The 22086-nt window shown below is 54.2% G+C and overlaps 1 protein-coding gene across 5 annotated transcripts in view; it reads left to right on the plus strand.

Moving 5' to 3' along the window:
* ERGIC1 (endoplasmic reticulum-golgi intermediate compartment 1) overlaps window positions 1–22086 on the plus strand; it is a 183141-nt gene that overhangs the window by 116937 nt on the left and 44118 nt on the right. For 2 of the 5 annotated variants that reach the window (XM_039878087.1, XM_039878036.1), the window contains exon 2: window positions 15950–16043. The exons of the other annotated variants lie outside the window; for them this stretch is intronic. In XM_039878087.1, the coding sequence (XP_039734021.1) occupies window positions 15950–16043 (94 nt within the window). The remainder of the gene's footprint in view (window positions 1–15949; window positions 16044–22086) is intronic. 5 annotated transcript variants of the gene reach the window in all.

The raw sequence follows: 22086 nt of genomic DNA on the forward strand, positions 1-22086 counted from the left end.
CTGGTGTGTTTTTCTGTCTGTGAATTGGGGGAGACTCTAGTACCCATCGTTGAGAGCTTTAAATAAGATAACATGCATAAAGCATTTAGACACAGAGTAAGCCCCCAATCCATTTTGGCTACTATTTTCATTGTTTGTGTGTTTTTTGTTTTTGTTTTTTTTTCATTTAAGCAGCTGTATTTCCTAACTCTGTATCGTTCACTTAATTATTATACTTATTCTCTTTCTCTCTCCCATAAAAACTTGAGCTCCCTCGGGCAAAGATTTGTATCTGTTTTATTTACTGGGAACTCCTAGAACAGTGCCTGGGCCAGACTGGCCCCTTAGAAATGCCTCTCAAGCTCAAGGAAGCCAGAGACAGAGATTGGCTAGCCAACTCTCCCTTCACAGGGCAGATTTTCAGCTGTTGGTGGAGATTCCCCCACTTCTTTCCTTGAATTTGATGTAAATTATTGGGGATGGAGGAGGAGGAGGCAGGGTGCAGAGGAAGGACCCTGGACTTGCAAAGATTACTTGTGTTTGTTCCTGTTGCATTGTTTCATTCATCACTGCACCTTGCAGTGTGGGACTCGCCATGTGACCCAGATCCGTGGGTGTTGGCCTGGACCAGACCCAGTTCCGGCTGGCAGGGGGGTCGAGTACCGCCTGCCGCCTCCTGCTCAGCCCAGGGTGGATGAGGAGGGGCCGTTTCTGCAGCCCAGGCCCGGGCGAGCCTCCGCACTGCTCTCTGAGAGACAGAGATGGCTAGCTACCTCACTGTGGTGGTCCCCAAGTTGAAACCCCAAGACCTGGCGTATGCTGCTATCTGCCACTGACCAGCTGCGCCCTGGGACAGTTGACTTACCTTCTTAGGGCCTCCGTTTCTTCATTTCAGGGGGGAGCGTAACCTTCACTGCCTCACCTGGTAAGGTAAATGTAGGGCAAATGAGATGTCCCTGTATGGCAGGGCTGGCCACATAATTTGTAGGGGCTGAGTGCAAGATGGAAATGCAGACCCCTTTGTTGGAAAAGTATTAAGAGTTCCGCGATGGTGACAGCAGAGAGTTAAGCTAAACACAGACCCCTCCGAGCGTGGGACCCTGTGTGACCGCACAGATCTCACAGCCATGATGCCAGCCCTGTTGCAATGCCTGCCACTCTGGCCTCCCTCCAGGAGACCCCAGCCCTCTAGCCCTTGAGGAACCCTGAGTGAGCTTTCCAAAAGTGACCTGATTTTTGTTATGTCCTGGTTACAGCCTCAAACAGAGCCCATTGCTCTGAGAATCAGCTTTGAATTGTTTAGCTGCTCATGTGGCCTTGCCCAAGGGGACCCCTGTGGAGCCTCGTAGCCCACCTCACTCCATACACCAAGCGAAGCCCCAGCCACCACGGGGCTCTGCAGCCAGTATTTCCAGTTAACTGAGCACTTACTAGGGCCTGGCGCTATTGGCAGGATCTCTATATGTACTTCGACTCATTGAACACCCCCAACAACCCTGCTGGCCAGACTCTGTTCTCCCCCTTCACAGATGGGCCAGTCGAGGTGCAGCAGAGTTAAGGACGTGGCGGGGAGTGGGTGCTGAAGGCGCCGGGGTTGGAATGCTGCCATCTGGTCCCCAGCCCCACCTGCATCCCCATCTCTAAAGCTCCCCCCTCCCATTCACTGAGTTCACAGAGACCGAAACCTCCTCTAATTGGAGTCATTGACTTTTTTGTCCCTAACCCTTCCCCAGCAGTGCTCATGGAGAAGCTTAAAGTCATCCACCTTTTTTTTTTTTTTTTAACTAGCCTGGGTCCGACACCTGCAATTTTCTTTAAAGGCCCCCCAATGCTGTCTCATACCAACTTAGAGCGTCTCACTCAGGGGGGGTCCAGGTGTTCCCCTCTCAGGCCACTGGGGCTTTAGAGCAAAGAGCATGTGTTTACCTGCGCATCTGGGCACAGAATGACATGGAAACTCCTGAGGCAGCTTGGGTTCCTGGCCATGACATCCTCGTATCCCGAGACCAGGCTCTAGCCAGCTGCGGCGGCCTCGTCAAGTTTCATTCCCCAGCTGGCAATCCTTTCATACTTTATTTTGGAGTTGCCGTCGGCGGTTTTCCTTGGGCATCGGTAAGGCAGGCAGGGGGAGAGGAGGGCATTCGGGGTGAGGTTTACCCGCTCCCTCTGCATCACTGGACGTCCACTCTGGCTGGGCGTTAGCATCCCTGGGGGAGCTTTACAAATCCCCAAACTCAGGCTGCACTCCAGACCCAGCAGACAGGATGTGAGGGCGGGGAGCCCGGTCACCCGTGATTTGAAAGCTCCTCCTGTGATTCCAGCGCATAACTGGGACGGTTCTCACCAATAAAGTGGTCAATATCACAGACGTATCTTTTCATCGATATCCTTGCTCTTCAGAGCGTGGTCCCCAGACCAGCAGCTGCAGCGTCACCCAGAGCTTGTCGGAAAAGCAAACCCTGAATCTGAACCTAGGTTAACAAAGGTTCCCAAGTGGTTTGGATGCGCAGTGAGGACGAAGCCCTGCTCCGTATGACTGGCTTGCCTGGGCATCTCTCATTCTACACTCCTTCATTCAGTGTCTGCTGCTTAGAGATTCACAGCATGTGCTAACTCACTAAAGGCTCTGAGAAGTCCTGTATGAAAGGAACCAGAGTCGCTTGGTTCAGCTCAGCTTTCGCCAAACTCACCGCCTCAGCCACCCTGGGTACCTTTTCTCAGACTGTAGTTTGGGAAACAGCCCTAGCTGATCCATTCGGGAAGTGGTAATTAGTCAGTCCAATTGTCTGTCGTCAACTTTAACATTTAGGTCTGTTGATTTAATTACACTGGCTGTATGTAACAGGAAAAAGTACAGGACAGGACAAAACCTCCAACACTTATGTGTATTTGCTTTTGAAAATCCCGACCCTTGGGTGGGGCAGGGAGAGCTCAGGTTGGTCCTATGTACCGTGAGAGCTAGGGGAGACAAGAAAGCTGTCCAGATCTCCCGACCTCAGAGATGCCGGGTCACGCTGAGGATGCATCAAGGTCCCCGGGGACCTGCACGCACCTGACAGTGTAATCCTCCACCCTTGAACACCAGCCTTTCTCCCGGAAGCAGCGCGGCTGGACAGGAAGCAAGATGTGTTTGAAATGGACAAATGTTCTGTTTAGCCAAAGGTGGAAACCCTATTGGAGATGAGAGGCCTGGCAGTTATTACACTTAAGTCTCGTCACAGGTCCCTGAGACACGGGGACTGCCTGTATGGCAGCCCTCTGTGACTTTGACTTTCTTTGCTCTCTGACATTCTGGCCTGGGGCTTGAACCTCTGGAGGAGGAAGGAGACAACACTAAACTAATCTTATTAGCATTGGACTTAAAAGTCGATCCGGCCCCACACGATAGATACAATTATTAGGGATTTATTTTCTTTATTTTTTTAAATTAACATACAGTAAAATTGACCTTTTGGGGGATATACTCTTCCGTGAAATTTAAGACATCATGTAACCACCCCCGCATTCTAGATACAGAACAGTTTTATCAACCCAGGAAACCCTTATGCTGTCACTTTATAATCACACTGTTAATTCGACTTTTTTCAAAATTGCGGCAAGAACGCTAACGATGAGATCTGCCCTCTTAACAGATTTTTAAATGCACCGGACAGTGACATGGAGCGGGTTCCTAGAACTGATTCATCCTGTGTGACTGAAACTTTAAGACCATTGAATAGCAACTTCCCCTTTTCTCTTTCCCCGCCAGGCCTGACACCCCCCATTCTACTTGCTGTAAGTCTGACTGTTTTAGATACGTCATGTCAGCAATATCATGTAGCATTCGTCCTGTGACTGGCTGACTTCACTTAGCATAATGCCCACCAGGTTCATCCGTGTCGTCGACTGTGGCAGGATTGCCTTCTTGTTTCAAAGGTCGAATATGATTCCATTGAATGTGTAGATCACATTTTCATTATCCATTCATGCACACGTGGGCAGTTAGGTTGCTCCCACATTACTGTGTGCGATGCTGCGTTGAACATGGGGGGGCGGTGTGTATGTCTTCAAGACTCTGATTTCACCTCTTTTGGATAAATACCCAGGCAGGGGCTTGCTGGATCATGTGGTAGTTCTGTTTTTAATTTTCGACACACCTCCATGCTGTTTTCCATAGTGGCTACACCAGTTGACATTCCCACCAGCAGGGCACGAGGGTTCCCTTTTCTCCACGGCTTTGCTAACACCGGTTATCTCTAGTCTTCTTGATAACGGCCATCCTTCCAGGTGAGAGGTGATATCTCATGGTGGTTTTGATTTGCCCCTGATGATTAGTGACCATTAGCGAGGCTGAGCACCTTTCCGTCGGTATGTCTTCTTTGGAGAAATGTCTCTCTAAGTCCTTTGTCCAGTTTTTGATGGGTATTTTTCTGTTTGTTTTGTTTGTGTGGTGAGTTGAAGGAGTTTCTTATGTATTTTGGATATTGACCCTTTTCAGACCTACGGATTGCAGGTATTTTCTTCCTTTTTCACTCTGTTAATTGTTTCCTTTATTAATTCAGTTTTAAAACAGGAAGCCCAGGGCACGTAGCTGGGGAAGGGCAGGAGCGGGACTTGAACTCGGCGATTCTGGAGCCAGGGCGCTCCACCAGGACGCTGTCCTTCCTCGCTGGCACCTCGCCGTCGTTGATTTTTATGACTCCCCACCACCGGCCACTGACATACAGAACTTTGTGGGACCCTGGTGATATTTGGGCTGTTGTGATGTGTTGCTGGGTCCAAGAGCCTATTCATGGTATAGAGAAAGCGTCTCCACATCTTCAGGGGTAGGTGCTCCGTGCGGGGCCGACCCTGGCCACCCCGCGGAATGTCCTACGCGGCGAATCCCTCCCTCCGAGGGCTGCCCACGCGGACCGCTGGGAGGACACGGCCAGGCCGCCCTGGCAGTGGCTCTCACATTGTGCCCGTTGGGCAGATCTCTCTGGCTTTGAATCCCTGGCTCATGTTGTCTGGCCGTGGGCCCCTGGACGAGACACGGCCTCCGTGAGCCTCAGTCGTTCTCATCTGCAGGCCGGGGTGCTCATCCTTTCCTTGAAGGGTTTTCGTAAGGATGGGGTGGGCTCGTGTGGAATGCCAGACACATGTGCTTAGAGAATGAGAATACGTTTGCCGCCTCCTGGCCTTGCCCGGCAGCCCTGGGAGACCTCAGCAGAGGACCCACGGGTGGGTGGATGTGGTAAAACCAGGGTCCCTCGGGTGTGCAGGACCAGTGAGTGACACGCTGACGTGAGGACACCTGGAGGGGTTGGATCTGGAGCCAGACTTCCTGCTAAGTGTCATGCACACGGCGGGAGAGGGAATGGTCAAACAAACAGTTACCCCCCCAGGTGCCCCATGGCCCAGGCAGGTGCCTGGGTGGGTGACTGGGGCAGGCGCAGGCTGTGGCCCGCTGGAGCACAACGCGCCATCAGGAAGCGGGGGCTGTCGTGCAGCCCTGTGGCCTGTCGCCTTGCACGGCCCCCAGTGCTGCAGGAAATGAGCACGCGGTTGGCGCTCGCTTCGCTCCCAATTTCATTCTTGTCGAGCATCATGCTGGGCCACACCCACACTTGCTGAGGGCCGACGATGACCTGTGTGTCACACAGGCTGGCTGGGTGGAAAGGATTTGGGGCAGAGGCCACGGACTCTCAGGAGGTGGTCTAGTGGACACGGACATGGAGCTGGAGGCAGAGGGGTGAGAGACACGCGGCTTTGGACGGAAGCAGCCTGGGGACTCCCTGGCTGCCAGCGCTGCCCCTGGACCTCGCTTTCCTGTTCGACAGCCCCTGGGCTCGCCGGAGCCCAGTCCGAGTGACACTCTCTTGCACCAGACCCTTTCATACCTTCAGCCCCCGGTGGGTCTCTTTCCCACGACTTCCCGTGATTGCAGCAAGGCCCATGATAGCCCCCATTTATCAAGTACCAGGCTAAAGGCCTTTCTTGGATTCCCTCTGTTCACCCTCGCATCAGGCAGGAGCCAGATGTCATTCCCGTTTACCTGATGAGGATGCTGGGCACAGAGAATGGGCAGGACTTGGCCAAGGCCACACACACCGCAGGTGACGCAGCTGAGACTCAAGTGCTCGTCTGTGATGCCAGAGCTGGTTTCCTTAACCACACTTTCGTGCTCAAGAGGGGAGTGTTATCACCTTGATGTTCTTGGGGCCACTCCACGGACACCCCTGATGTCAGCTGCCTGCTATCTACTTAGTCGTATTTATAGTTTGTTGCCATGGAAGCCTGGGGGTTGGGGCTCGGGATCACTGGAGAGGAAGCTGGGCTGGGGATCTATTTCCTGTGTACTGTGCATGTCTGTGGGCAGGAAATTACCTCTGAGGCTCAACTGGGGAGTGGGGCAGAGGGGTGCAGCCCTCCTGTGGAGCAGCGGGGCTGGTCTCTGGAGCCCCCATCAGCAGACCAGGAGCTGGCAGCAGAGGTAGAGTCATCTGTTCATTGAACATATTTACTGTGGGCCTACTGTGTGCTGGGCACTGTTCTAGATGCTGGGGATACAGCACTGAGCCAGACAAACAGTTCCTGCCACCCAGCCTCATGGGACTTACGTTTTCGTGGTGGTATTTTGCCTCTTTTCTCTCTCTCTCTCCTTTTTAAAAAACTAAGTAACACTTTTAATTTAGAATAATTTAGACTTACAAAAAAGTGAAGAGAGAGCACACACACCCGCACCCAGTTGTCCCCATGGTCACTGTATATTGCCACCTCTGTCACAACGAAGACACTGACTCAGGCACATTATTATTAACTAAACGCCAGCGTTTATTTGGGTTTCGCTTATTTTCCATGAACGTCCCTTCGCTGCTTCAGTGTCCAGCCCAGTACCCCACACTGCATCAGTGATCGTGTGTCCCCAGCCGCCCCTGGTCGGGGAGAGTGCCTCGGCCTTTCTTGTTCCTCGTGACCTGGGCAGCCTTGGGGAACGCCGTCCCAGTATCCCTTAGACCGGGTTATGAGTGGGATGCCTTTCTCGGCACATCCCGTCGGGGGTACCTGACATCCAGGTGAGGCCACTGGTGGCGTTGACCTTCAGCACCTGGTTTAGGCTGCCCTGCTCTAGGTCCCCACCCTGTAGAGAAGGGGACCGCCGGCTTCCAAAATTCCCGTGCAGTTTCACGTGACTTGATAGTGCCTCTTTCTGCTTCATTGGTGCAGGACCCCCTGCATGTCACTTCTGAGGAGGGGTCCTCACGGCTCAGAGTGGTCTGACCCTGCCACCACTACCCAGTCATTCTGTACACCCTGTGCCCTTTGAAAGAAGGGTCAATTCAACAGCAAGGCCCAAACGAGCCGCATCGTGAAGACTAGGAGTATGTCACAGTGCGGGGAAGTGTTTGAAGGGGTGTGCGTGAGACTCGCCCTGGAGCCTTCTAGGCCCCTTACGGCAGACAGGGTGGCGAACCTGTCCGTGCTGATTCCTGTGGATCCAGGAGGTGGCTGTTGGCTCAGGACGAGACACCATCTCCCCACCGTCTCTACCAGCTGAAATCTCTCCCACCCTACTCGGACAGCCTCAACTAACACCTCCTCCAAGAAGCCCTCCCTGTTCTTCCTGAGTGGGGCTGCTTCCCCCCTGCACCGTGCTCTCCCGCAGCTCTCCCTGCCTGTGCCGGCCCTCCTGTCTCCGTCTGGCTCTGTGCCGCCCACCACCCTTGCTCCTTTCCTGTCTCGCTCACAGGACTCCCGGTTGTCATAAGATCACACTCTTACTGTCTTCCGCAGGCCCAGGCCAGGGACTAGCACACAGTAAGGGCATGGCAGTCCCTGAGTGATGTGCTTAGCAGAGGCTCTGTGGCACTATGGCAAAGCAAGGGCTTTGAGTATGTCCCACAGTCCTGAGTTCAAGCCTTGGCTTTACGACATACTAAACGTGTGACTTTGGGTGAGACGCTTTACTGCTCTGGACCTCAGCTGCTTTATTGAAAGTCGAGCCTAATAATAAATAGTGCCTGGCTCCCAGGACTGTTATGGGGATTAATTGAGGTCACCTCTGCAAAGCCCTTGGGACTGTGCCTGGCATCTGTTAGGTGCTCAATAATTATTCGTTACAGAATAAAGCATTAGGATATCCAGGCTGTCACAGATTACTGGGTTGGCAGGAAACTGAACTCGAGATGCCTCCTTCGTATTAGGCTAAGTCAGCTAATTCTCATAAACCCAAACATCTCAGTATCAAATGTAACAGTTCATTTCTCACTCATATACAGTCCCATGGCGGGTGGGATGTGCCGTCCGTCGCTGGTACCCGAGACCCAGGTTCCTTCCATCTTGTGGCTCTGTCCTCCTGGAGGATATGCTCCTGGCCCGGCAGCGAGGGGGAAGGAAAGAGAGGACGCGGAGGGCTGGGTGGAGAGTCTGGATGTGGTGCCATCACGTCTGTCCTTGAACTGGGGACCTGGCCGCACGCACCCTGCTCTAGAAGTAGTCAGGAGATGCGGTCCAGCCGTGTGCCCAGGAGGAAGAGAGAAGGATGTCACCATGTCTACCACGGTGACCTCCATCCATTTTCAACTTTCTGGTACCATCTTCGTAATTTGGGGGCATATTCGTAAATAACGTATTATTTAGTAATTTTTCTTTACTCAGTTTTTGAAGTTGACACTTTTATTTATAAAAGGTAACTTTATAACGTCCTCGACAATGGAAAAGCAGTATCGCTTGCCGTCAGCGGATACAAAGAATTGCAGGGGTGTCCAGCCCGGCTCGCTGGTGCCTGCTGAGGCTGCTGCGTCTGTCAACGGGGTTATTAGCAAGCGCTGGAGTAGTGGGGCTCAAGACAGAACAGCACCGCTCCGAGACTTTCCCCTTATGTCCTAGGAATACGCAAAGGAGTAGGCAATGACTATCTCACTGTGACATCCAGTGTCGTTTAAAGACCAGGTCCCGAATTGCCCTGAAATCACCCACTGGTGACATCGATGCCATGCTTTGGGAAATGCTGGCATAGGGGACGACGAGCTCACGGTCTGTACGCAGACAAATCCAAAACTTGGTACAGGAAGAGGTGGATGACAATCACCCTTTCACCTTGGAGCACTCATCACTTTACAGTTCGTACCTTGATCTGTGAGGAAAGACTTAGTGGTGTCACTTGACCAATGGGGAGACTGAGGCCCAGAGCAGGGCATGACCCCTCCTTCCCCGGGGCCGTACAGCAGACTCGAGCGCTCTTTCCACTGTCCCTGGCTGCTGTCCTTGGTCTGGGCAGTCTCCCTGCCATAGGTGCGACCACACTGAACAGGGTCAGGTAGATTCGCTCTGGCCCTCCCGTCTCTCTCCCCGTCACCATCACCTGCCTGGTACAGGCGGCTGTGTTTGCACAAGAGTGCTGGCCTGCTTTGAGGAGCCAGGAAACCAGAAGGCAGCCCTGGGCGTGCTTGGGAACTTGTCACCCATTTGCTGGCCCTGTGGGTGACCCAAGATTTGTCTGGTGACAGCATCAGTGGCAACTATTCAGCCGCGTGCTGTTGCAGGGAGGGCCGTGGGTGTCCAGCCGGTCTTCCCGACATTGTTTTGCACTCTTGACTCGGGTGGGGTCTGAGTGGTTTGCTCATAGGCGGAGGAGTCTGGCTTCCTGTCCTGCTCCTGGTTCCCATCCCCTGATGTCCCACCCACCCCGAGTGGTAACAACACCAAGCCCCACTCACTGGAAACAGGCAGTGTGCCTGGGTCCTCCCTCTGCATGGCTGAAAGGTATTGTCATTCCTATTGTGGGTACAAGGAGGCTGAGGCCCAAGGAGGCTGGATTTGTGTGTTCATCCATCCACTCATCCATCCCTCCATCCACCCACCCACCCCTCCGTCCACTCACTCAGAGATTTACTGGGGAGGTTTCGAGGGAGAAAACAAGGCTGACGTTGTCTTTGCCTTCACGGCATCTCCAGGGTAGTGGGGAAGATGGGCAGGTGACAGTGAACAAATAATTGCACGGACAGTTCTTGTCTATCGTGATGTGTGTGGAGAGAGAGCGCAAGGAGTTTGTAGAGAAGGCGCTTACCAGGTGGACTTGGCCAGCTAGCCCTTTCCCTCCCAAAGGAGCTTCCCAGACCACCTCTTCAGTCTCACCTGGGTCACCCGCTGGGGGTCTTCCCGGGCTGTACCTTTTTATCACGCCTGGGCATGTCCTTCGGATCACACAGCACGAGCGCAGTGGTTTGTACGTGCAGCTCATCATTGAACATCGCTCTGTCTCAATGGAGGCTGAGCTCTCAAGAGCAGGGAATGACTCTAATTGGTCATCACCAGGTCCTGGGGTGGAGTCCAGGGTTTGCACACAGCAGGTGCTCAGAAAATATTTAGGAAATGAAGGAGAGAGGCAGTCGAGTCAGAATCAGATCCCAAGTCTGTGATTGTGGGGCCCACGCTACCCCCACCTCACGCCTCTCACGAAACAGCTCAGAACCCTAAATGAGATGGGACTCCCCCCACCGACCGGGACCTGGCAGAGGGTCCAGCTCCACCAGGATTGGGCATCGTATGGCTGTGCCTCTCTGTGTTTGGAAATGTTTCTAGTTTTCTCCTAAGGGCGTGACGCATTGGAAAGGATTGATTTCTCTAGAAGTGGAAGTGGAAAGGGTCCCCTACAGACTGTCCCCCGAGGAATTGGGAAATCAGACTTACTTGGGCTCTGGCCAAAGGAACAGTGAGCGGCCGGCTGCCTGTCCTAATGGATGCTCCCGGGTTCCCCCCACCCCTGCCGGCTCCACTTACGACATGAAAGGCACGTTAGCCCCGGAGTCAGAAGAAGGGAAGTTGGGAGGGAGAGGACCCCTGACATTCCAACCTCACCCCAATGTGGGGGTTAGGCTTGATTGTTCCCATTTTGAGGAAACAGGCTCAGAGAGGTCGGGGGCCTGGCCTAGAATCACACAGCTGGCAAAGTAAGAGAGCCGAGCCTTATACTTAAGACTTTCTCACCCCTAGGAAGTGATGCTTTCTGTCGGGTCCCCTGTTCCTGGAGATCTACGTTTGTCTGTGTTCCGGTTTCAATCCAGCAACTCAGTTCTCTCCAGAAGGGCAGGTTTCCCTAATCACCTCCCCCGCCCGACCCTCCACCCCCCAGTCCAGTCCAGTCGGCCCAGGACGGCCCTGGGAATCTGCATTTTCAAAGTGTCCTCGGCGATTCTTAGGATCAGGTGAGCTGGAAGGAAACCCTGAGGAAGGGGCGTCCCCATTACGACTCAGGTGTAATTCTGTAACTGAGTACCACAGATCTTAATTGACTTAATAGCAATGATCACGAAAGTGTCCCATGGGACTCAAGAGTTTAGAAAGGCCTTAGAAGAAGCCTGTGGTCTGGGGACGATCGTCTGGTCTGCAGATGGGGAAACCGAGGTTCGGAGGGGTCGCACAGCTGGGGAGGGCCCTCAGGAACGCAGCTCCTATGAACTTGAACCCCATACTTTTTCCTCTTTACCGCAGGGGGCATTTGCCTCGGTCAGTGAGGTCCTCAGGTCCCTCCTAGTGACGCCGCTGTGGATTTTGACCCCTTTGTCGCCAGTGCAGATAAGGTAGTCCTGACCTCTGCATTCAGACAGAAGTGAGAAGCCACAAGTGCTAGACGGTTGGGGGGCGGGGCGGGGGTGCCAGGAGTAAACATTTACTGGGTGTCAGGCACAGTGCCACACACTGCACACGTGTCACCTTATGCAGTTCTCGCAAGCCCAGGAAGCGGGCGAGGGAGCCAGGTGGAGTGATTTGCCCCAGTGCTGGTGTGTGCAAGGTTCTAGACTGACGAGAATCAGTAAACGCAGGAGCTGGGAGGGCCTGGGGGTACATGGGGCCAGCCCCTCCCTCCCTTCAGGCACTGGGGGACCCAAGGCTCCGAGAGCGGAGGGTCCTGCGTGAATTCGCCCAGCGAGCCGGGTGGTGGGGGGCTGGTTCCACTCTCCAGCCCTCTCGACTTTCCCCAACTCGCCTGCTGCGAAACTGGGTCACGCTTGAAGCCAGGTGATTTGTCAGAGCTGAGTTAGGCCTGAGTCAAAGGAGGAGTGAGGAGGTGCACCCATCGGCCTCCTGCCCATCCTGCCCCACCCCACCCCGGGTCAGGCCCCTCCAAGTGGGGCCATACCGGCACGTCAGCCCGCTTGGAGCTCTGCCCGCTCCACACTCGCTGGAGCGTGATGAGTCAGGCTCCCGGACTCGGCTTGTCCCTGAGCTGCTGGGACGGACGGGCCTCGGAGCCCGGGCAGGTCACCCCAGTCCTGGCGCTCCGGCCATGCGCTGTGTGTGCTCGGGCAGCTCCCCTTCCCTCTCGGAGTCTGCTTTCTGGCCTCCGGATGGGAACATGGGCTCTGACGCCCCCGGGTGCCATGTGGAGAAGGAGCGAGCCTCCCCCTGCCTCCCCAGCTCCAGGCTCAGAGTGGGTCCCAGTTCAGTGTCACGGCCCCTCGACTTCCTTTCCCCCATCTGTGAAACTGCCTGACAGACTGCACCTGTTAAAAGCAGAAGTCGTAGACAGGTAGCATTGGGGGTCAGCTTCTGCCCCATCACAGATGTGGTTATTTGGTCCTCACATTTAAAACAATTTTTTGAATTCAATGCCAGCATTTTCAAATTAGGAGATTTCACATGAAAGTCTGGATTTCCGGTACCTCTAGAAAAATGGGGCTCCCCGGCCACGTGACAGCACCCAGCTGTTGCTAAGGAGCAACCATAGCCTGTGGTTGGGGCTCACGCTCTCAGCTCCCCTCATTTACAAGACTTGCACCCTACTTCTTAATGGGCCAGCTTCTGGGGACAGGGTTGTTTGAGGGGAAACATAGCAGAGGTTGAGCTGGGCAGAGCCCTGGGACCCTACAGCTGGGCAGGGAGGTTTGTGGGCTGGAATCAGGGGAGGTAAGTCGAGTCGGGCTCAGGCACCTCGACAGGTGCCCTGTGTCAGCGGATTAGGTTACAGGACCTGATTTCTGCTGGCCGATGTCATCTACCCCAGACCACGCCTTCTTCCTGTGAGCCACAGCCAGCCGTGGACCCCTGGGACCCAGGTAGGGAAGTGGTCTGGGGGTCTCCCTTTGGAAGGAGCCAGTGGCCTCTGGGACACAGTAGAGACCAAGGTTTGGAGCTTGGCATCCAAGTCCCCCACCAGGCTGTCAGTGTCTTGTTCTGCCTTGGTTACTGCTGGGTCCCCAGAGCCTAGAACAGTGCCAGGCAAGTTAGAAATGTGTTGAATAGCGAACAAGCAGCCTTCCTGGGTCTGAATCGTAGCTCTCCTACCTGTGGGCTCTCTGATTTGCTGGTACCTTCTTCACATCGTCAGCGGGGATGGCAATGGTGCCTTCCTCTCTGGGGGACAGTAGAGCTTCAATGAGATAACATGGGTGATTTGCTCAGCATGGTACCCCGCTGTGCTAAGTGCCTAGTGCATGTGGCGGTGACTGTTATTTAGTTTGCACGGGCATTTCTGTGTTTGAGTCTTGATAGAGGCTCCCACATGGGACTGTGGCCCTGCGGGTGACCGTGTTACAGCTGTCATTTTGGAATCTCTGAGCATGTTGGCGGTAATAGCCTAGGGGAGAGAGGGCACGTGGGTTTGACCTTGGGAGAGGACCTCAGGGGAGAGCCACCCCTGTTTGTGAGAGCAGGGCCTGTGTGTATTTGTGTTCACGTCTTTGCCGAAGGTCCACGAGGTGGCCGTCGGTGCCCCAGCCTGCGTCACGCCGTGGGGCTCTCTAGTGAGGGGACGCGGGATGGGACTTGGCGTCCACCCTCTCACCAGGCTGAACCGGTTCACCTGGGAAGATAATGCAGAAAAGACGGTAGGAATGTGCTCTCAGGTGACTCGAGAGTGGCTCCTGGGTCTGCCACTGCCTCAGGTGTCATGACCGCAGCCCCCTTGGGGTCTGTGCCAGCCCTCAGGAGTTCCCTCACGGCCCCAAAGGCTCCTGAAGTGGAAGCGGAGAGGCCGGTTGGGCTGCTCTGAGGCATCTCCCTCCTTGGAACTTCGCCAGCTACCTCCTGGCTGTTTCGAGAACATGTACCCAGCGTTTCGCAGGCTCGATCTTTGGGGAAGGTTCTGGATTGAAGGGAAGAGTGGGGCAGTGAAGAGCCCCGTGCAGGTTCCGAGCGAGGGTGACGGCGGTCTGCACCGCCTCCCCATGCCAGGACTTTTAGTCACACGCTAGAGGAGCGGCTGAGGATGGGCACTTCGCTAGACCGGAATCCTTGTGTTCACGCAGAAGAAAGTCGCAGGCACCGGCTTGGGGAGAGGCGAGGAACCTTTGCGGAGGAGCCCTCGGCTGCCGTGTGCCTGTGAGGATTGTCATCCAGGCTCCTCCTGCGGACTCCAGGAAGAGGCCGTCTTCTTGGGCCCTGCTGTGTGCCCAGCAGATCCCAGCCGATAATCACTGCAGGATGCTGCACGGGGTCCAGAGAAAGAATAGGGTTGGGCTCTTGGGAGGGACTTGCCCGAGATCACGCAGCTCCTGCCTGCCAAGTGTTTGGGGCCGAAGTCCTTGCTCCCCTGCCCTGTAGGTTACACCAGGGAGAGCATGTCCCTCCATGTTTCTGAAGCACTTTGGACGAGTATCATCAGGACAAGTCCCATGTATAGCTCATAGGGCCGAGGGCGCGACTTCTGAGGCTCACATCGCCGCCTTCTGCCCCGTAGTCCAGCCTCCCTTCGTAGCTTCCTGGGTCCCCCCGGGCCTGGGTGGGCAGCAAGTGGCCTTACCCAGGAGGGCTCTACTCCCTGCATGTCCCCTCTGCATCCCCACCCCCCAGTCTATCTATGGGCCTGGGTTGAGGCAGGGCCGTGCCTGTAAATACCAGCCTCCTTACATGTGCATTTTTCTTCTATGATTTTTCCTGTTTTGATGAAACACTGACTGCTCTTGGCTGTGCAGGTTCCCAAGAGGGGACCGAGGCCCTGGCCGGGCCAGCCAGCCATTCAGGAACTGTGCTCCCAGCCCCACACCCTGCCTACATTCAGCGGGGGCCATAACCTTCCTGCTCTGTGTGAATGGGCCTACCTCACACCGCCCCCCCGGCCCCCCGCTAATTCCCAAGGTTCCCAAAGCCACCTCCTTTATCATTTTTCCCAGCTGACCGAATACGCCTACATTCCAGCCTGAAATTAGCCTTACCCCCTTCCTTTCTGTTTTCTTCCTCACCAAGGGCGTGGGACATAGAGTTCATGAGCCCACCTGCCTGCATCGGAGCCCACCACATGGCCACCTGGTATACAGGATGCCCGTAGGGAAAGGACACGGGTGGTGCCCGTGGAGTTCATTAGCCCGTTAATTCCTCGTTTGTGTGTTCGGTCATTCGGCAAATGCACTGAGCACCTGCTGCGGGCCAGCGATTGTTCTAGGCACTGGAAGGGAGAAGAGTGGACGTGAGAAAGTGTCACCGAAGTCACAGTAGCATCCACCTGCCCTGTGAGATGTAGTAGCTGCTTTCGCTGGCTCCACCTTGCAGGTTAGAACCGACGCTCCGAGAGCTGATGCAGGTGCCAGGGCTCCGGTCGCCTCTCTGCCACCTCTGTGGAGATCACTTGAAAGCTCCCCTTCTTTGGGGCCCCTGGAATTCTATGCAGCCCTCACACCTCTTTGGCTGAGCCGAGTGTGGGCTAGATGCCAGCCATTGCTCTCTGCCTCAGTCAGGTGTCCTTGGGCAGCGGACAGCCTGCCCAGCTGGACGTGGCGGCCTCACCTGAGACCACGGCATGGTCAGTAGGTGGTGGCTCCAGGATCTGGAAGCCAGGTGTCTCTTACTCCACAGTTGGTTTTTCGGGGCTCTTGGTGGTCTATTGGCCTGCTGACCACGACTGCTTTTCTCCCCCGCTGTGTTTCCAGCCTTTAAGCTGGGCCTTGCCTTTGTCACTCAGCTCTGCCAGAGGTGCTTTTACTGAAAGTGTCTGTCCTGAGTAATTCCAAGCTTCAGATCTCACCCAGCCTCTCCTCCTGCACATCCGTTCATTACTTATTCATTCTTTCAGGAAAAAAAAAGTACTCATGCCATGCCAGGCCCCATGACAGGGACGGGGAGGGACAGGTGAACCGGATGTGTCCCTGTCCTCAGGGAGCTCACAGGTATGAGGGGGAAGGGAAAGGGAGGCATGAGACCCGATGGGAGTAGCCAGCGCTGAAGTAGCATCCTCAGGGCACGTGGGACCTGCCTTCTCCCACCTAGTCGCTCATGTGACCCTCATGGCCACCCCTAGGAGGTAGGGAGGAGTTCTTACTATGCATAGTTTGTAACGAAGCTGAAGCACAGAGAGGTTGACTAACTTGCCCAGCGTCACCCAGCTCGTGACAGCGCTGGGATCTGAACCCAGGTACGCTGGCTCCTGAGTCTGTGCTCTTCACCCCAGCACTGTACTGCGTGACCGTGAACTTGCTAGATAAAGAAATGAGACCAGCACGTGCAGATCTCAGAACTGCAAAAGAAGCGGGCCGCTCTGAGGCCCGTGCGGCAGAATCGAGGCCAGCGGGCGCCCGGAGGGAGCGGTCCTTGGGCTGGTGCTGAGCGTGGGTCCCGGGGTCCGGGCAAGGCAAGGTGAGGGACGGGGTGCGGGTCCTCGGCGGTGGGAGAGCCACAGGTGGGGCTTCTGAACGGGCTCATGTGAGGAAGTCGTGCAGGGCATGAGCCACCCCTGTGCTTCTCCGTGAGCATGAAAACATCTTCAGAGCCAGAGCCCGAGTTCCACGGGGCCTGGAGTCCTTCCCGCCCGAGGGCCTGGGCCAGTGCTGTGCGGGGAGGAAGGGCCTGGCTGGGGCGGGCTTAGGCAAGGCCAGCCTTGGCTGGAGCCCAGCTCTGTCTCTGGCCACTGGCCGCTGGGGTCACTCTGGGTGAAACTCGGTCCACCCTCCTGGACACTCAGTGCTCTGCTTCAAATCCAGCACAGAGAACAATCCAGAACACTTCCCTGGGCCTGCAGTGCTCCGCGTGGGCAGTCCTGCCCCGCCTGTCCTGGCCGACCTCGTCGTGCGCCACCTCCCCTCCCTGTGCTCCAGGCACACGGCCATTGCTATGCCCTGAGCATCATTCCCTGCTCAGAGCCTCTGCTGAGCACTGGCCGTCCCTTCCGCTTGGAAGGCCTGTCGCAGCTGCTCCTGCCCTGGCCCCTCCACCTGAAGTGTCCCATGTCGCTCTCTCCCAGAGCACCTGTGTGCTCCTAGCATACTTCAAAACAATCACATCTCCTTTTTTGTGAGTCAAAATGTCTATTCCATTTCTCCTCCAGAGAACGCAAACTCTTCAATTCGTGGGCCTCGCCTGCCTCTTTCTCTCCCGTTTCCCCACCCCTAGGCCCCGGCAGACACTAAATATTCAATAGCCAAATGAGTGAGCCTCTGTTTCCTCATCGGTAAAATGGGAAGCGTCTTGCCACTGAAGCTGCCGTAGAGATTACGTGTATGTATTTAGGTGAAGGTGCCTGGCACAGCGCCTGGCGTATGTCGGTGCTCAGGATCGGTAAATGGAGACAGTGTTGAGGCCCGGGTGTGCATTACCAGCCCGGTTTGGACTCGGCGTGGACTGCAGACCTTGTGTTCTTTCGCGTTGCCAGGCCAGCCTGGCACTCGCCAGCGATGAGGCGAGGGAAGGAAAAAAGAAAGAAGGAAAAAAGGAAAAATCCCGGTGTGCAGGGAACTGTGTTTCAGTGAAAACGCAGAAAGAGACGGTTTCTCTCTCTCAAGGCTGGCTTTGCCCGCTGGGAAATGTGTAAGTTCTGAGGACTTTTATTTTTAAGACCGGGAAAAAAGGGCTGGGGTCACAGGTATCTCAACAAGTAAATGGAGAAAGAATGGTAGGATTTAAAAATCCCTGTTAGAAAACCACAATAATGATCGCTCCAGTTAAAATCCACTAAGTAGTGCTGAAATTAGTGGGTGAAACCTTGGGCAGAAATCAGATACCTGTGTAGTCTCAGAGTTATCTCTCCCCAAATATTCAGTCATTGCAACGGGGAAAATAGTAACTTACAACAGAGGATCCTGGCGGATTCCACGTGAGGCCAGTGGTCAAAGCTAACATCACCAGTCAAAGGACATACAGCCATCATGTTCCCCGATATGGCAGCTGACAAGGGCACATCGCTGTGGGATTCTTCCCAGAAACACACATCCGGACGTAAGTCACCAGAAAATATCAGACAAACCCAGTTATGAGTGAGATTTTACAAAATAACGAACACTCTTCCAAAGTGTCACAGTCACGACAGACCGGGAAAGACTTAGAACTCCCAGAGTGAAGGACCTTGCACTGCATGGAATTCGAGACCAGAAAAGGGTGTTAGCGGGACAGCTGGTGAAATTCGAGCGAAGTGCATTGCTTAGTAAATAGCATCGTACCGAGGTTACTTTCTTCGTTTTGAGAATTTTGCTATGGTTTTCTGTGGCTCTGTGAACATTCGGAGGAGCTGGACGAAGGGTGTGTGGGTACTTCCCGTGCTATTTCTGTAACTCTCCAGTAGGACTCAGATGATCTCGAAATCAAAAGCGTAGAAGGGTGGCACGAGATTAAGGGGAAAGATGAAGAAGCGCAAAAGAGAAAAAAACCCGGAAGTGGAGACTTCGTTATGGCGTCAAGGCCACACAGAGGAGCCCCCTGGTCCTGGTGGCAGGAGCAGCCACCTTTCAGGTGTGAAATCCTGCCGTTTCCATGAAGTTTTCAGCAGCTGGTTGGCTGGCCGGCCTTGACTTTGCTGCTCCATGAGGGGATCTGGTCCTCCCCTCCTGAGCTCTGCCACCCCTTGCCGAGCAGGGGGTGTGACCTTTTGTGGCTCTCGTTGATGTCAGGGGGCACACAACCAAGGCAGGATTCCCCAGCCGCAGAGCCGGAAGTCCGTAGTGGCGTTTTTGCCAAATCTCAACCACTCCTGGGCCACTTTCACACTTTTTGCCATATCTACCTACCTCTGCCCATACTATTACAAACTTTCTATTTAATTTACATGGGCCCACTTGAAAAAAAAAAACTCGAAGAGATGAGTTAAAAAAAATGGTAGACATGTGACCTCATCCCTAGAAATGGAAAACCAGCATCAACTGCCGTGAATTCAAGGTATCCGTAAAATTCAGAGCAGCGAGAAGAAAGTTCTAGCTCGGGACTGTTGCTGGTGGCAGGTGCCGAGCTGGAAGCCTGCTCTTCTCTTTATTAAAAAGTGAGCTTGTAGATGATAAAAGACCTACTAGCACCAAGTGAGACTTCCCTCTAGACTTCGCTCACGAGAATTGACGAAGAGGGGAGGGAGTAGCTTTCTCACTGGGCGACCCATGCCGTTTGCCGCCCTGGCTGGTTCCAACTAAAACTGTTTTGTGCAGGACCACTGCAGAGCGCCCCCTGAGCCCCCTGACCCTTTCTGACGGATAGGAGACAAAGGGCCCTGGGTCTAGCTGGCCGTACTGTCAGACTAGGTGTCTCTGACTCCCCCACGTGGCCTGGCCCACCTCTGGCGTCCAGCCCCAGGAATTCAAATCTGACTGTGTGTAGGTCCAGGTCTAAAGCCACTTCCTCTGGGCAGCTGCCCCTCATCTTCCTTCAACTTCAGGACACTTTGGCCCTTAAAAAGAAAAATCAAACATCTGACTTTCTAGGAAATATTAGAACTATTCTCATAGTGCATTACTACTGTTCCTACTTAATTCTAAGAACTGGGCTTTGTCACATTGAACCGGTCCCTGCAATGTCACAGAGCTGTGGGTGTTCAGCGGAACAGAGCTTTTGACATCTGCCCTTTGTAAGAAGTACATTGTATAATGCACATAGCGTATAAAAACCTCAAGTGTTTCCTTTATTACAGTCTGTATAAACAGATATTTTCTATTCTATTGTCTAATTTTTTTTTTTTTTAGGGCTGGTTTGCAACTCACTAGAATGATTCTCCATTGATCGGTCATAACCTGCACTTGGTAAAACATTGCTCTAGAAAGTTAAAGCGTGAATCATATTAGCAGATCCCATTATTTTGAGCAGCTAGTAGGTGCCAGGCACAGTGCTGAAAACTATCTTGAATCCTGACCATGTTGGCACATCAGACCACTGAGTCTCAGAGAGGGACGTCACTTAGCTTACCTCATACAACAGTAAGGGGCAGGACGAAAGTTCCCACCTGGTTGCTCATGTCCTTTGGGCCTTGGGACACGTCCACTGTGTATCTGCCCTTGCACCTTTCTCAAGATTGTCCCCAGAGGACATGTATATTGATACACGAATGACAGAACCAAACATCAAGTTGGACATAGGAAGAAATTCAAAAGGGCCTTTTTACGATTACCCTAAGCCATTATAAGAGGTTCCCAAACCTGGCCGATGGTTTGACTTTTCTTCTTCTTGAAACTTTGATTAGCTTTTTAGCTGAGGTATAGCTGGTCATAAAGCGCTCGCATCCGAAATGTACAGCTGGATAGCTTTTTACATACATACACACCCGCACGGCCAACCCCAGGTGGAGGCACAAATTTCCAGCACCCTGGAAAGCTCCCGTGGGGCCCACCTGGTCCGCACATCCACCTAAACTTCTGCCACCATTGTTTAGTCTCCGAGCCACGTGAGTGGAATCCTGCAGTGTGTATGCGTGTGTGTCTTTTTTTGTTCAGTGTGACATCTGTGCGTTTCACCCACATTGTTGCGTATATCAGTAATTCATTCTTTCTGGTTTTGTAGCATCTGATTTTTTTTTTTTTTGGTACTTTTTTGCATCTTAAGAACTTTTTCCTAGACTATTATACACACATCAAATAGCATCGAGAATAATCTATCCCCATCCGCCATGCGAAGAAACAGACCTTAAGCCTCCATGTTCCTCTTCCGCTTTGACGTTTTCATCCTCGGTGCACCCCCACCGCACCCCACCCCAGGATAACTAGTCTCCCACATATGGCAACGACCCTTCCCGTGCATGCCAGTAAGTTTTCACTACCTGGGTAGTAACGGAGCCTTAATTCGAGTGAGAGTGTATGTGTGTGTGTGTGTGTGTGTGTGGTGTGTGTACGCGCGCAGCACACGTGTACTTTTTTGCATTGCTCAGCCCAGATTAAAAAAAAAAATTTTTTTTTAACGTTCCAAGGCTTTCTGGAATTCAGAAGCTCAGTTCTGGGCCATTGAGGTCAAGAGAGTTGGAGCGGAGTCCAGAAGGAAAGGCCAGCTGGGGAGAGGCAGGAAGAGAGAAAAGCGGGTAGAGGCTGAGGGAAGGAGAGTGTTTGGAGTCGATGCCCCCGGACCGTGTGAAGCAGCTGTAACTCGGGGATCCCCGAGGCCCTTGCCTTCGTATCTCAGACCTCTGGGGAGCTCAACATGCCCCTCATTCTGACCGGACTTCCTGGGTCCGCTGGTACCACCTCTGCCAAGCCAGCCCTCAGAGGGACCTGTGGGGGAGAACACGCTTGTCCTCACACCCTGCAGTCTCACTGCTCGTAGTCGCGAGGAGAGTGGCGAGCACGCACTCACGAGCAGATGCTGGTGACGTTTGCAGCATCGATTCTGGGTGAATGAGTGAATGGGCAACAGGGCAGCTGCGGAGCGGTGGGGAGCGGTGTGAGGGGGCATCTCTGCAAATCCCAGGCTTTGGGGAATCCGGCAGCCAAGGGCTCCAGCCTCAGCCCCAGTGCCCCTTAGCCGTGCCACCTCCAGGGGACCTTTATCTTCCGCATCTGGAAAGCGAGGACCATGACAGTCCTTCTGGGGGTCGCTGGTACTGTATGGTCAAGATGTGTTACAGCACAGACCTGTCTGGGTACAGGTGGGCCTCCTCGTGGGCGGGTCCCACAGATCAAGGCACAGGAGCTGTTGGACAGGGTCACACTTGAGCCGATCGCCTGATGCTACTACCCCTTAACCTTCCCCGCCCCGTGTGCCCAGCTCTCCCCTGAAGGCCACAGGAACAGTGCTGACCGGCTTGGCCACTGCCTCCGCCTTTCAGCCCTCTGCTGTCATTTGACACCAAGAAGACAGCCAGCCAGGCCTTGGCCAGCTGCAGAGGTGTCACTGCCCCTAGTCCATCCTGGCTGACCTCTACTGTGTCCTGGCTGGACACTGGTGCTCGCCTCCCCCGACACTCACTCTGCTTTGAAGTCACCCTCCTGGCTGGTAGCAACGAGCAGGCCCTCGTCCCCCCGCCCCTCACATACACCC

The sequence above is a fragment of the Pteropus medius genome, unplaced genomic scaffold (assembly GCF_902729225.1).
Source record: "Pteropus medius unplaced genomic scaffold, Ma_sr-lr_union100, whole genome shotgun sequence".
NCBI lineage: Eukaryota > Metazoa > Chordata > Mammalia > Chiroptera > Pteropodidae > Pteropus > Pteropus medius.